The 12,610-nt window shown below is 42.8% G+C and overlaps 1 protein-coding gene across 3 annotated transcripts in view; it reads left to right on the top strand.

Moving 5' to 3' along the window:
• Positions 1-9,174, top strand: part of INTS4 (integrator complex subunit 4) — a 63,141-nt gene extending 53,967 nt beyond the window's left edge. For 2 of the 3 annotated variants that reach the window (XM_039497137.1, XM_039497136.1), the window contains exons 20-24: positions 2,947-3,106; positions 3,362-3,505; positions 5,430-5,550; positions 6,943-7,132; positions 8,938-9,174. In XM_039497137.1, coding sequence (XP_039353071.1) covers positions 2,947-3,106; positions 3,362-3,505; positions 5,430-5,550; positions 6,943-7,132; positions 8,938-8,950 — 628 coding nt within the window. In that variant the 3' untranslated portion in view covers positions 8,951-9,174. Of the gene's footprint in view, positions 1-2,946; positions 3,107-3,361; positions 3,506-5,429; positions 5,551-6,942; positions 7,688-8,937 lie in introns of those variants that run through there. The other variant, XM_039497138.1, reaches the window with a different exon arrangement.
• Positions 9,175-12,610: the final 3,436 nt, after the last annotated feature.

The following is a 12,610-nucleotide window of genomic DNA, read 5'->3' as shown; positions in this document are numbered from 1 at the left end:
TTAGGTCACTTTCAGCCAGGGTCTCTGGATTGCCAAGGAATCTCATCTGCACATAAATGTTCCAGAACGTAGAGCTATTTGTCTAGTGTGCATGGCATTCCTACCCATGCTACAAGGACGATCAGTCCAGATGATAGATAACACATAGCAGTGCTTTATGCGGACAGCCAAGGAGGAGCATGGCCATCTCTGCTTTGCCAAGAAGCTGTTAATCTCTGGAACTGGTGCATTCATCACCAATCATGCCAGTAGGTATGCATCTAACAGGCTTGGAGAACTTCCTTGCTAATGGATCATCATATAATTGATCCTGCAGAGCATCTGCTGTCGGTGGGGATACCCAACAATAGCCCCATTTGCTTCAGACAGGAGCAAGAAATGCCAAACATTCTGCTCATGGTGATGTCTGTGCCCAGGCTCCCTGTCAGATGCTTTTCTCATCTCATGGACTCCAGGAATAACTTGTGGCTTCCAAGATCCTGTTAATATCAAGGGGCCTACAGGCCAGTCAGCCTCACCTCGGTCCCTGGAAAAATCATGGAGCAGGTCCTCAAGGAATCAATTTTGAAGCGCTTAGAGGAGAGGAAAGTGATCAGGAACAGTCAGCATGGATTCAGCAAGGCCAAGTCATGCCTGACTAACCTAACTGCAATCTATGAGGACATAACTGGCTCTGTGGAAATGGGGAAAGTAGTGAATGTGATATACCTTGACTTTAGCAAAGCTTTTGATATGGTTTCCCACAGTATTCTTGCCAGCAAGTTAAAGAAGTATGGGCTGGAAGAATGGACTATAATGTGGATAGAAAGCTGGCTAGATCGTCGGGCTCAACGGGTAGTGATCAATGGCTCCATGTCTAGCTAGCAGCTGGTATCAAGCGGAGTACCCCAAGGGTTGGTCCTGGGGCCAGTTTTGTTCAGTATCTTCATTAATGATCCAGAGGATGGCGTGGATTGCACCCTCAGAAGGTTTGCAGATGACACTAAACTGGGAGGAGTGGTAGATACGCTGGAGGGTAGGGTTAGGATACAGAGGGACCTAGACAAATTAGAGGATTGGGTCAAAAGAAATCTGATGTGGTTCAACAAGGACAAGCACAGAGTCCTCCACTTAGGACAGAGGAATCCCATGCACTGCTACAGACTAGGGGCCAAGTGGTTAGGCAGCAGTTCTGCAGAAAAGGACCTAGGGGTTACAGTGGACAGGAAACTGGATATGAATCAACAGTGTACCCTTGTTGCCAGGAAGGCTACCGGCATTTTGGGCTGTATAAGTAGGGGCATTGCCAGCAGATTGAGGGACGTGATCATTCCCCTCTATTCGGCATTGGTGAGGTCTCATCTGGAGTACTGTGTTCAGTTTTGGGCCCCACACTACAAGAAAAATGTGGAAAAATTGGAAAGAGTCCAGCAGAGGGCAACAAAAATGATTAGGGGGCTGGAGCACATGATTTATGAGGAGAGGCTGAGGGGATTGAGATTAATTAGTCTGCAGAAGAGAAGAGAAGAAAGAGGGGGTATTTGATAGCTGCTTTCAACTACCTGAAAGGGGGTTCCAAAGAGGATGAATCTAGACTATTCTCAGTGATAGCAGATGACAGAACAAGGAGTATTGGTCTCTAGTTGCAGTGGGGGAGCTTTAGGTTGGCTATTAGGAAAAACTTTTTCACTAGGAGGGTGGTGAAGCACTGGATTGGGTGACCTAGGGAGGTGGTGGAATCTCCTTCCTTAAAGGTTTTTCAGGTGAGGCTTGACAAAGCCCTGGCTAGGATGATTTAGTTGGGAATTGGTCCTGCTTAGAGCAGGGGGTTGGACTAGATGACCTCCTGAGGTCCCTTCCAACCCTGACATTCTATGAAACTCAAACAATTCAACAGTAATAATCATGTTAGCATTAACTTGACCCCGGCAGTTTCAGTATTCAGACTGAATGAACCTTTTGACTCAGCCCCTCGACAACATAAACTGTCTTGCCACATGTGATTTCCCAGAACAGAGGTCAGATCCTACATCCAGGCCTAGCATTGTTGCATCTGACAGCGTGGTTAACTACTATTAAAAGAAGCTGCTCAACTGAGGTCCGGAACATATTGGTGGGTAGCAGAAGGGACTCTACTAAACTGACTTGCGCAGGAAAATAGAAGAGGTTCTCTATCTGAGCAGCACAACACTATCTGTTTCCCTTAGAAATCCCAGTTCCTATTATTCTACACTATTCGCTATCCATAAAGCATTCAGAGCTATCCATTAACTCTATAAGGATACATTTAGCAGCAGTATCAGCACATCCTCCTATTTAGAGTCACACCATTTTTTCCCACCGTCCTGCAGTAACTAGATTTTTAAGGACCATATTCATGTGTCTCTTCCCGTCCTCCCCATTCTTTTCATGGAATCTTAATATAGTGTTAGTTTGGTTAATGGAGCCTGCTTTTAAGCCCCCTAGATACATGCTCTGTATAATATCTATCTAGGAAAACTGCCTTTTTTAGCAACCAAAGGGAAGCCAAACTGCTCACCCTTGATGTAGTTGGGTTATTTCATATCACCTTGACAGAAAAGACCATTCAGAGAAGCTCCCCTAAGAGGGAGCATTTGCTGATAGGGTGAAATGTCAGGCAGTATCTACCCAGCAACTGTTTAAATGGATATCTAGTTGTATTAGGTCACGCGATGACTTAGCTGGATTAGATCCACACAGGCAGGTTAGAGCCCACTCTGCCTGGGCTCAGGCAGCTTCTCTGAGAAGCATAGCAATTTTTTCTAATGTTGAAACTGAGCTTGAAACTTGTCCATTTATTCTGATATTTTTAGAATGTTTCTACTGTCACAATAGAGGTAATAAGATAAAGCCGAAGGAATAAGTGGTTAGACTGAGCAGCAGAGTCTCACTGAGTGACTATAATAAGCATTTGATTTTTGTTCAATATATTTTTAACACACACAGATGTTTTATTTCTGAACTGCCCCATATGCAAGACAGTTTTGTGGATAAGCTGCTGGACTTAATGCCCAGACTTGTGACCTCCAAGCCTTCAGAAGCAGTGAAGATCCTGCAAACAACGCTACGACAGAGCACCTTCCTGCACCTTCCTCTTCCAGAGCAGGTCAGTAATCCATAGAGGAATGAAGAGGAGCCCCAAGGTCCAGGGTTAACTGTCCTGGTGGAGCAGGAGGCTTTTATGGCCTATTTGGCTGGCTAGTCATGAGGGATATTTCTTCAGATATTGCACAGTGTTTCCAGGACTGTCCTCAAAAAGTTAAGGAGCTTGAATAATTTGTAGTTAGTGTCAGGAATTTCTAAAAGTTTACATCATGTTTTCTTAGATGTTTGTTTTCTCTCTCTTCCCTTTTCCTCCCAGATCCACAAAGCTACTGCAACTATTATTGAACCTGCTGGCGAGTCTGATAACCCTTTGAGGTTTACATCAGGACTCGTAGTGGCATTGGATGTCGATGCAACTCTGGAACACGTGCAGGACCCTCAGAGCACAGTTAAAGTTCAGGTAATGAGTGATTCTTCCTAAAGGGAAACAAGAAAGTAAAGTCTTTGAGGAGAAGTTTGCGTTTTCCCGTGATGCGCACCGTAGCAATATTAGTATTTCTAAATTATAAAGAACTATGTACTTTAATAGCAGTGAGGAATTTTTTTGTGTAGCTAAACACAACAGTACGTTTAGAGACTGTCCTGACCCACAGAGTCCAGATCTTCACTTACCCAAAGATTGTAAGAGTTTGGTTTGAGCCCCTCTCTTCTTACATAACAGCTAGGAACATCAGGTCTGATATGTCGGATCACAACACTGGTCTGTCAGGAACTCTGTCATGGCACTCTTGGATTGCAGACTCTTCAGATGGTGCCGCCTTTTGTATTCAAAAAGCACCTAGCACATTGTGGACATCAGCAGAAACAACTAATAAATGCCAATAGAAATATCTGTACATCCCAGTGGGAGGAATGAAATTCTCCTCAATTTATTCATAAATGATAATCCAATAAATTCATGATGTGAAGAAAAAGAGAAAAGAAAGCAGTGAGTAAACAGTTTGCAGATGAAGATAAACAACAAGACTAGAAAAAAAAAAAAGAAAAAAAGAAAATCAAAAAACAAAACAAAAAAACAAATGCAAAAACAAAAAATGCAAAAAAAAATAATGAAAAAAAAAAGTAATAAAAAACATAAAAAAATAAACCCAAAATACACACACACAATGATGGCTAATTTAGGATAGAAATTTGGCAGAAAAAGATCTCTGAGTGATCTGGAGTAGAAGAAGAGAACGCAGAGTGCAGTGTGCAGAGGTGGCAAAAAAAATAGGAGGAGAATAAAAATGAAAGAGAATAAGGAGGATAATATATATAATATTTATATAATTATATTAAATACTGTATATCTATAATGCTGTGTGTACATGTGGTCTCTCCTCCTCAAAAGAAAAAAAAAAAAGAGAAAAGGTTCAGAAAGAAATCAGAAAAAAAATGATAAGGGATTGAGGGTTGAGAGAGGAGAAAGAGGGAAGGAAAGATTAAAGAGGCTAAGAGAGAAGAGTTTGAAGAAGGGGAAGTATAGGGTGATATAGAAATTATAAAATCATGAGAGTGATTGAAGAAAAGTGGATTAGGAAAGTTTATTACTACACCATAATACAAGAGAACTAAATAAATAAAATGAATAAAAAGGCAAAAAAAAAAAAAAAAAAAAAGAAAAAGAAGCTCTTCACAGTCAACTTGTCAACCAACTCTGAGGAGGACCTGAGGAGAGGGTAGACTATAACAGTGTTTAGTGTTTAAAAAAATTCATGGTGGCTAAGTGGTGGCTATGGCTATTAGCCAGGATGAATGGGAATGGTGTCTAGCCTCTGTTCGTCAGAGGATGGAGATGGGATGGATGAGAGGAGAGAGATCATTTGATTGGTAGTTCAGTCTCCTCCCTCAGGGGCACCTGGCATTGGCCACTGTCGGTAGACAGATACTGGGCTAGATGGACCTTTGGTCTGACCCGGTACGGCCTTTCTTATGTTCTTATGGAAGCAGGAGAGGGTCTTCTCAAGGATATATAAAGATATAAGCCCATTGCTCTCCTTTGAGATAAGAAACTAAACTGCAGGAAGGAAATTATTTTTTTTAAATGTTGCCAAGAGGATGCATATGGAATGGTACTAAGTAGTTTTATATAGCCCTACAAAGTGTTCACTACTGGATGGTTACCCAGTGTTTGGTGCAGGGGAGAGCATCATCTTCAATATATTTTTTTGTATACCATGGTCCTGAATGGCTGGTGTATAGCCAGTAAAACTAGAGGATATGGAATCTCATCAACAAGGTACGCTATGCATTCCTGCCTTCCCAATGGTAGCAAAAAAGTACTCCCATAATGTGTAAATTCCAAGTATAGTAAATGTTGGATTATTTTGCCTCTTTTTTCATAGGTATTATATCCAGATGGACAGACACAGTTAATCCACCCTAAACCAGCTGACTTTAGAAATCCTGGTCCTGGAAGACACAGATTGATAACTCAGGTTTACCTTTCTCATACTGCCTGGACAGGTAAGGAATAATTAGAATGAGTTTATATGCTTAAATGTTGCTGTATCTTTATAAACAGGAATGCATCATTTTACCTCAGCGGTTTGGTACATAGGGTGCATCTCACACACACGAGAGAACCTTTTTGGAGGGCTTCTGTGGATTCTGCCATTGCTATAGCCTCCTTCCACTGAGCTTCCACATCCTTGAGGAATCTCCTTAGTACCCTCTTGACCTTGCAGGTACTTGCACTCTTCTGGCAGACTGATACTATTTGTTAATTAACTAGAGAGGCTGCTGTTTGACACAACACCCTCATGGACCTTATAGCCTTTAGAATGAGACACCAGAAACTAAACTGGGGTCACCCCTCTCAGCACAGAGCATTGCCCAAGACCTCAGAACTTACTGAGATCCTGGAAGACAGGAGAAGAGCTAACATAGTGCCCATAAAAGGGGGAAAAGGAGAAGCCAGGGAGCTATAGACCAGTCAGCCTGACATCAGTACCTGGGAAGATTAAATCTCAGGAAAAACTTCCTAAGGACAGTGGAACAGATGCCTAGGGAAGTTGTGGAAGCTCCTTCACTGGAGGCTTTCAAAAGGAGGCTGGAAAGCCATCTGTCTTGGATGGTTTAGCCACAACAAATTCTGCATCTTGGCAGGGGATTAAACTAGATGATCCTTGCGGTCCTTTCTCACCCTATGGTTCTACTATTCTAATTTAAATGCAATCAGTCGTGTTAAAATGATCCTGGTAATTCATTGGTCTGGGTCATGACAGAGAATTTCTGGAACTGTGTGTACCCTACATAGTAAATGTACTGCTGATTTATGTTTACACTCTTCTGTGCCAGGGGTTCTCAACCTTTTTTTCTTTCTGAGCACCCCCCCCCTCCACTGCTATAAAAACTCCACGGCCCACCAGTGCCGCCACAACTGGTTTTCTGCATATAAAAGCCACAGCTGGCGTTAGGGAAAGCAGGGAACCCCGCAAAGCTAAGTTGCTCAGGCTTCGACTTCAGCCCCAGGTGGCAGGGCTCAGGGCCCCTGGGCTTCAGCTATGTACAGCGGGGCTTCAGCTTTCTGCCCTGGGCTCCCATGAGTCTAACGCTGAACCTATTTGGTGGAACCCTGAAACCTGTGCACGGCCCCCCTTGGGGCCCCAGAACCCTGTTTGAGAACTGCTGCTCTATGCCATATAAAAATGCATTTATCTCTGATGAGATCTGAGAGTTTGATATTAATGTTCAATGTTACTTGGCTTTTCATTTGCAGCATGCTTCAGCAACTGGCAATATGGGGCTCAATGCAAGATCAATCATATGAGAATTCACTTTCTGCTTGGTATTTTGTTGTCCAGTCAATCTGCTGACTGTGTATTGTGTCAGTTAGTTTGTTTTCTTTCTTTTCAGAGCCATGTCAGATTGAAGTGAGGTTACTACTGGCGTACAACTCCAGCAGGAGCAAAGCTTCCACTAGACTCTCAAAATCCACCTGGATTGACAGCATGGAGGCTCTTCCACCGTTTGAATATGGCATTGAGGGAACCATACCATTCAGCAAACCTGTCAAAGTGTATATAATGCCAAAACCTGCCAGACGGTGAAGTCAATCACTAGCAGACTTTATTTGTGGGATTGTTGGGTTATATATAAACAAATTGCTATGTTCAAGATAGTGAATCAGACCAAAACAGTGTTACCGTTAATAATAATAATAATAATAATAATAAAAAAAAGGTACCTCAGAAGAAGACAGCTACAAAATAACAAATGGCACTCCCTATGGAAAAACTTGTTGATTTTTATAAAATGTACCAGTTTTTGCAGATGGTTGTGAATGGTTTCATTGAATACACAAATAGTTACATTCAATACACAGACATTTCTAAATCAAAGTAACAAAAACAAGACAATTCCTAATTAAGATTGGCATTCCCTCCATTGATATTCTCACTGGGCCAAATTCTGCAGTCCTTAATTCCTGCCTAGGCAAAACAGCCAGTGGCTTCCATGGGAGATTTTTCCTGAGTGCATGGTAGGTACAGCTGGCAATATTTATTATACAAATATATAGTAAGGATGTAGATGTGTATAATAGTCTTATGACTATGATAAATCAGGCAGAGTTTTAGGCATGTGTATTCATGCATTGATCCTTGTATGCCCAGTAAAAATCCTTCTCTAAAGAGCTGTCATGCCGGTACCGGCAGGAGGTACTTCTCAAAGTGGTGTAACTTGGGCTGCTCACACCTTGTGCACCGTATTGAAGTGAGTGGCATTGCATGGGGTATTAATCCATGCCAAGTTTGGGGTGTTGTCTGTTTTAAAACAAAAAATCTGTCACCAATAATGAGACTTTATATTGCAGACTTAGGTGGGTTACCTAACACAGAGTAATAGCTATGCAACATCCGTGTAAAATCAGTGACTTACTTTCCTTTCCTATCCCTAAAATGGTAGGGAGGCAATATATATTTACCCAGTGAACTTAAACTCTTCTTCTCAACTTCGTTTTGTGTGTCTCCTTATGAAGAATGTGTGCTAGTGGCACAGGCTTAAGAGTTAATAGTTGTTTTGTTCCAGTATAATGCAAACTCTTTTTGTAATCTTGTGCTGAGCTTATCTTGCTATGGTTAGATAATTAGCCTTCTAATTTGTGCAACTCTGCATCAGTTTTGGTAGTCAAAGGAAGTCTAAGATCTGCTTCAGTAGCTGGTCACACTCAGTTAAGTGATATTGAGCTACATTGTGCCTATCCTTTGAGAAGATACACAAGGGGTGGGATCAAAGGCATATGGAGATTTACCTAAGGGGCAGGCACAGTTTATAGCCCTTCAGTCAAGGAGCAGGAGGGTTGTTCTTGGCTCATGTCTACTGCCCCATGCTCTGGGAGGTGTTATACTTGCCTGAGAGATGCTTCTGTTGGGAAAGTGTCTCTGCACCTCTCCGTAACACAGGGCTGTGCCTCCTGTGATTTCCAGCTACGGCAGGTAGGATTTACCAGAAGCACTTAGCCAAATGTTGCCTGTGTTTGTAAATTATTTGTAAAAATCTGTATTTGTAGCAAGTAAACTGAATTGCTAAAAAATGCTTTTTCACTTGCATACAAATTAGCATAAATAATTTTGCATAAAATCCCCTTTAAGTGTGCTTTTCTACAATAAAACTGAAAACCCCAATCTAGCCGGTTTCTATTTATTATAAGCGTGAACATGTATTGCTGTAGGGGTTTGTGCTAATGAAAAGAGAGGTCATTACTTGTTTAGACTAAGATACTGGCACAGTTGAGTTGAGGCCTCCTCAACCAAATGCCTGTAGCCACTCAGCTGTGTTAGGTATTCCTGAATGAAACCTCACTTTGTAACATTATTGCTCTTACAAATTGTTTTTATATTTCACCTTTAGGGCCCTGGTTTGAAAACAGCCTGCATCTGTAGCAACAGAGTTACCAGCTAACTGCTGTGTGGCGGCCTAAGTTCAGTTTCCAGCGGACAGGGTTTGATGTACATCTCTTATTATGAAGCTGAATCCTGGGCAATTTCTTGATGTATTGAGCTACCTCCTGACAGATGTTCTTACACTTGTTTTACACTTTGGCAATATTTGTATAGTTTGTCATCCCAATAAAAAATCTGGATTCAATTTATGTCCATATGATAAAAGCCACCACAACCGATACCCTCGCTGGCAGTCAGAGGTGAGAATCCAAGAACTGAATGAGCCATGGAGAGCGAACTACCCAATCAACCCTAAAAGCTGTCCTCATGTCAGGGTGAAGCCTGTTGTTGGGCAATAGAAGGAAGCTTTGACAGCTACTGCCTGTTTTTCATATAAACCATCGTGTTCCATTGTTGTTAGTGAGATGCCTCGCGTGAGCACTGTATTTGCAAAGGGGGAAAAAGTTACTTTTGCTGTTCTGGGGCTAAGAAGCTCTGAGCTATGGATAGCCAACTGGTTTAGGACCATTGATTAATCAGATTCTCCTTTCTGGAACTGTCATATTGTAAAGGGAGAACTGGACATCCTTTTCTTATCGCTAAGCATTGTAATGAAAATGTTCTGTTTAACTCAAGGAAGATAATGACATGATGGAGAATCCCTTATTCTTATGTTGGGCTAGTGTTAACAGTCAGCTACATGTCATGTAAAATGAGAGACCAAAGTGTCCTTTCCGTCCCTCCCTTCCCCATCTTGGTAAGGAACAAGGCCCAGATTTTCAAAGGTATTTAAGCACTTAGGAATGCAGATAGGTGCCTAGTGGAATATACAAAAGGCACCTAATATGCATCTTTAAGCACCTAAATATCTTTGAAAATCTGGCCCTGAAAGACATTGGCAAAACTACAGATATGGAGAATCATAAAACTTCAGAGGGAGAATGAAGATCCAGTAGTTTGTTCCCTTCCCATTGTATGTTCTCTGGTTCTAAATGATTCAAGCAATGGGGCTTCCACTGTCCTTGTGAACATAAGTACCGGGTCAGACCAAAGGTCCACATCCACTTAGTTCTTAGTCTTCCTGATGCTCATCTTCTATTTTTCTTTCATTTTATTACTCCTAGTTCAACCTCATTGCAAAATCCTAAGGCATTCGCTCTCTTGGGTGTCTTCTACCATTCAAAGAGATGATGACTAATCCCCTTTCGTCATTGTTTGGCTCAGCTACTGATGGTTATACATAATTCACTCCTAAGTCAATTGCTGTGGCTCCAAACTTTTTTTTTGTTACACTGGAATTTAGAAAAGAGCATCTATGTCTTTGCTGGTATCAGGCTGACAGGACTGAGTATCGCCTATCATAGAGCGGGAGGGACTGTAGCATCCCTGTGATTTTACTTTGGTTCTCTTACTGCCTTATTGTTTGCACTGCAGACTTATTTTATAGTTTGCTATCAGACCTTGCTTGCTTTTGCTGCTGTTGCTTTTCTAGTCTTTTCCCTCCTAGTTAGCCTGTTCTGAGGATTATTTTCACCCAGATGTTGTTTTACACTTTTGTACACAGATTTCTGATCTGTCCTGGTCCTCCTATTATGTCTTTCATTTTATGGGGGTTCTTATAACTCCTGCTAACTTACTTAACATAGCAAACTATTTCTTTTAGGATATTAACTCCATGTCTTTTTTTTGTATTTGATACTATTCAGGGTAAATTTTTTCTGGATCCTTTTCTCCTCAGCTCTGAGGCATGTAGGCTTTCATCCTGGGATATGCTGGAGACAGTTCAGACTTTTCCATGAAGCACTGGCACTTGGCCATACCACTTCTGGCATCCTGGCAGACGTGCTTTCAGTCCTTCAGCACTCCCACCTTATTTGTGGACCTTTCAGCTTGGGGACCCCCCCACCCTGAGCCAGACAAACAGGAGAAGGTTTTCCTGCATATGTTTGAAGCAGTGTAGATGAATGTAGTGGCCACCATGGAGAGCCAGCCAGAGAGAGGCTGCACGGCCTAAAGCCAAGGGCAGATAACCTCCTCTTGAAAACTAAAACAGGCGGTCCCGCTTCACAGAGGTCACTAGGGAGGAGTGTGAAGCAGCTGACAAAGGGAAAAAGATGAACTGACAAGCTGTGAGATTCTAAAGGGTTCCTGGTAATCCCTTCTGATCCTTCCCAGGTTTGATGCAGCAATGGCATTCCTTGTAAAACACACCAATCTGTTGGGGAGGGGTGATTTCTTCCCAAAGACCTCACAGAGAGGAATATGTTAGAAGCCCTTAAAAGATCTTCAGCAACCCTTAAAACTTCCCTGGTAACCATGTGTTTTTCTAGAGCCAGGATGTCCTGGTGTAACTGCTTCCCAAGCCTGGCTCTCAAACCATGATGAATTCAAGTCAATACTGAAGAAAATACTCGCTCCTGTGTTTGTGGCAGATGGATCTGGGGGCTCTATGAGGCTGGCAGCTAACAAATCTTCTTTCATTTTGCCTGAATATAAACTCAAAAGTAGGGAGAGATTAAACCCTAGATGCTTGGCTGGCCCTGAGATAGTCTAGTGTTAAAACTCTCCTTTTTCTCTTGGTTAAGAGGAGCCTTCACAGGGTACAGTGGTGCAAAGGGGGTATGCAGCACTGGTCGTGTGTGTGTGAGTGAGTGTATGAGAGAGAGAGAGAGAGAGAGAGAGAGACACTGACTTGTCCTGCCTCTCCCTGCTGCTTGATTCTGCACCTTGCCTCACAAAGATAAGTAATGTGTAGGCTGAGCAGCTCATGGAGTCTTGCTGGCACTAAGCCCAGAAGCAGCTCTGTGCAAAAGAATTTTCTGGGGTGGGTGTTCACAGCTTGCTGGGAGGCAGACTCTCTTGCTAGCTGTGGTGGAGAGAGGAGGTGGGAGGGAGAGGAGAAGCCGTGTATGTGGTTGAGCCATGCCCTGAGAGTTCATACCTGTAATATGGTATTTGAGGTGTTTGGTTTTTGAAATATAGTCTGTTTTTTTGGACAGAAATCGCAATTTAACAGATCTGCCTATGTGGGATGTTTAAGGAAGCGTGGCCTAATTAATGCTTCATCAAAAGCTCCAAAATTGCCCTGTTCTCTGCGCTCCCCTGAAGCTCTGGTATTGGCTGCTGTCTGAGACAAGATACAGGGGGCCTGCTGAACCATTGGCCTAACCCAATGGCAGTTCTTACGTTCGTAGTTTGCTGGTTGGTTGACACAATGGATATGTCTACACCGCGGCTGCAAGCAATTCTCCCGGGCTGGGTAGAGAGAGATTTGTGTTAGCTGTGCTCATGCTAATGTGCTGAAAATAGCACTGTAGCCATTGTGGCTTGGGTGGCAGCTCAGGCAGGCCACCAGGGGATTGGATGGGTTTCAGAGCCTACCCCTCAACAGCCACACAGCTATTGTCAGCATGTTAGCTCAAGCCTAACTAGTTCCAGTCTGTTTACTGGGGCTGGGAGGCTCACTCACAGCTGCAGCATAGACATACCAATGGGGCCTGATCCAATGACAATTCAGCCAGGTGTTGGCTGGCCTGTGTGTAAGGGATGGTGGGGAAGTCACAGATTGCGTGAGTTTGAGACCTGTGCCTTTTGCTTCAGCTGTTAGCGGCTTTGGCCAGAGCTGGGGCTGCGTCCCCCCC

Source organism: Mauremys reevesii, linkage group 1, assembly GCF_016161935.1.
Source record: "Mauremys reevesii isolate NIE-2019 linkage group 1, ASM1616193v1, whole genome shotgun sequence".
NCBI classification, from domain to species: domain Eukaryota; kingdom Metazoa; phylum Chordata; order Testudines; family Geoemydidae; genus Mauremys; species Mauremys reevesii.
Note: the sequence above shows the minus strand (reverse complement) of the source record. Positions and strands in the feature narration are given on the sequence as shown.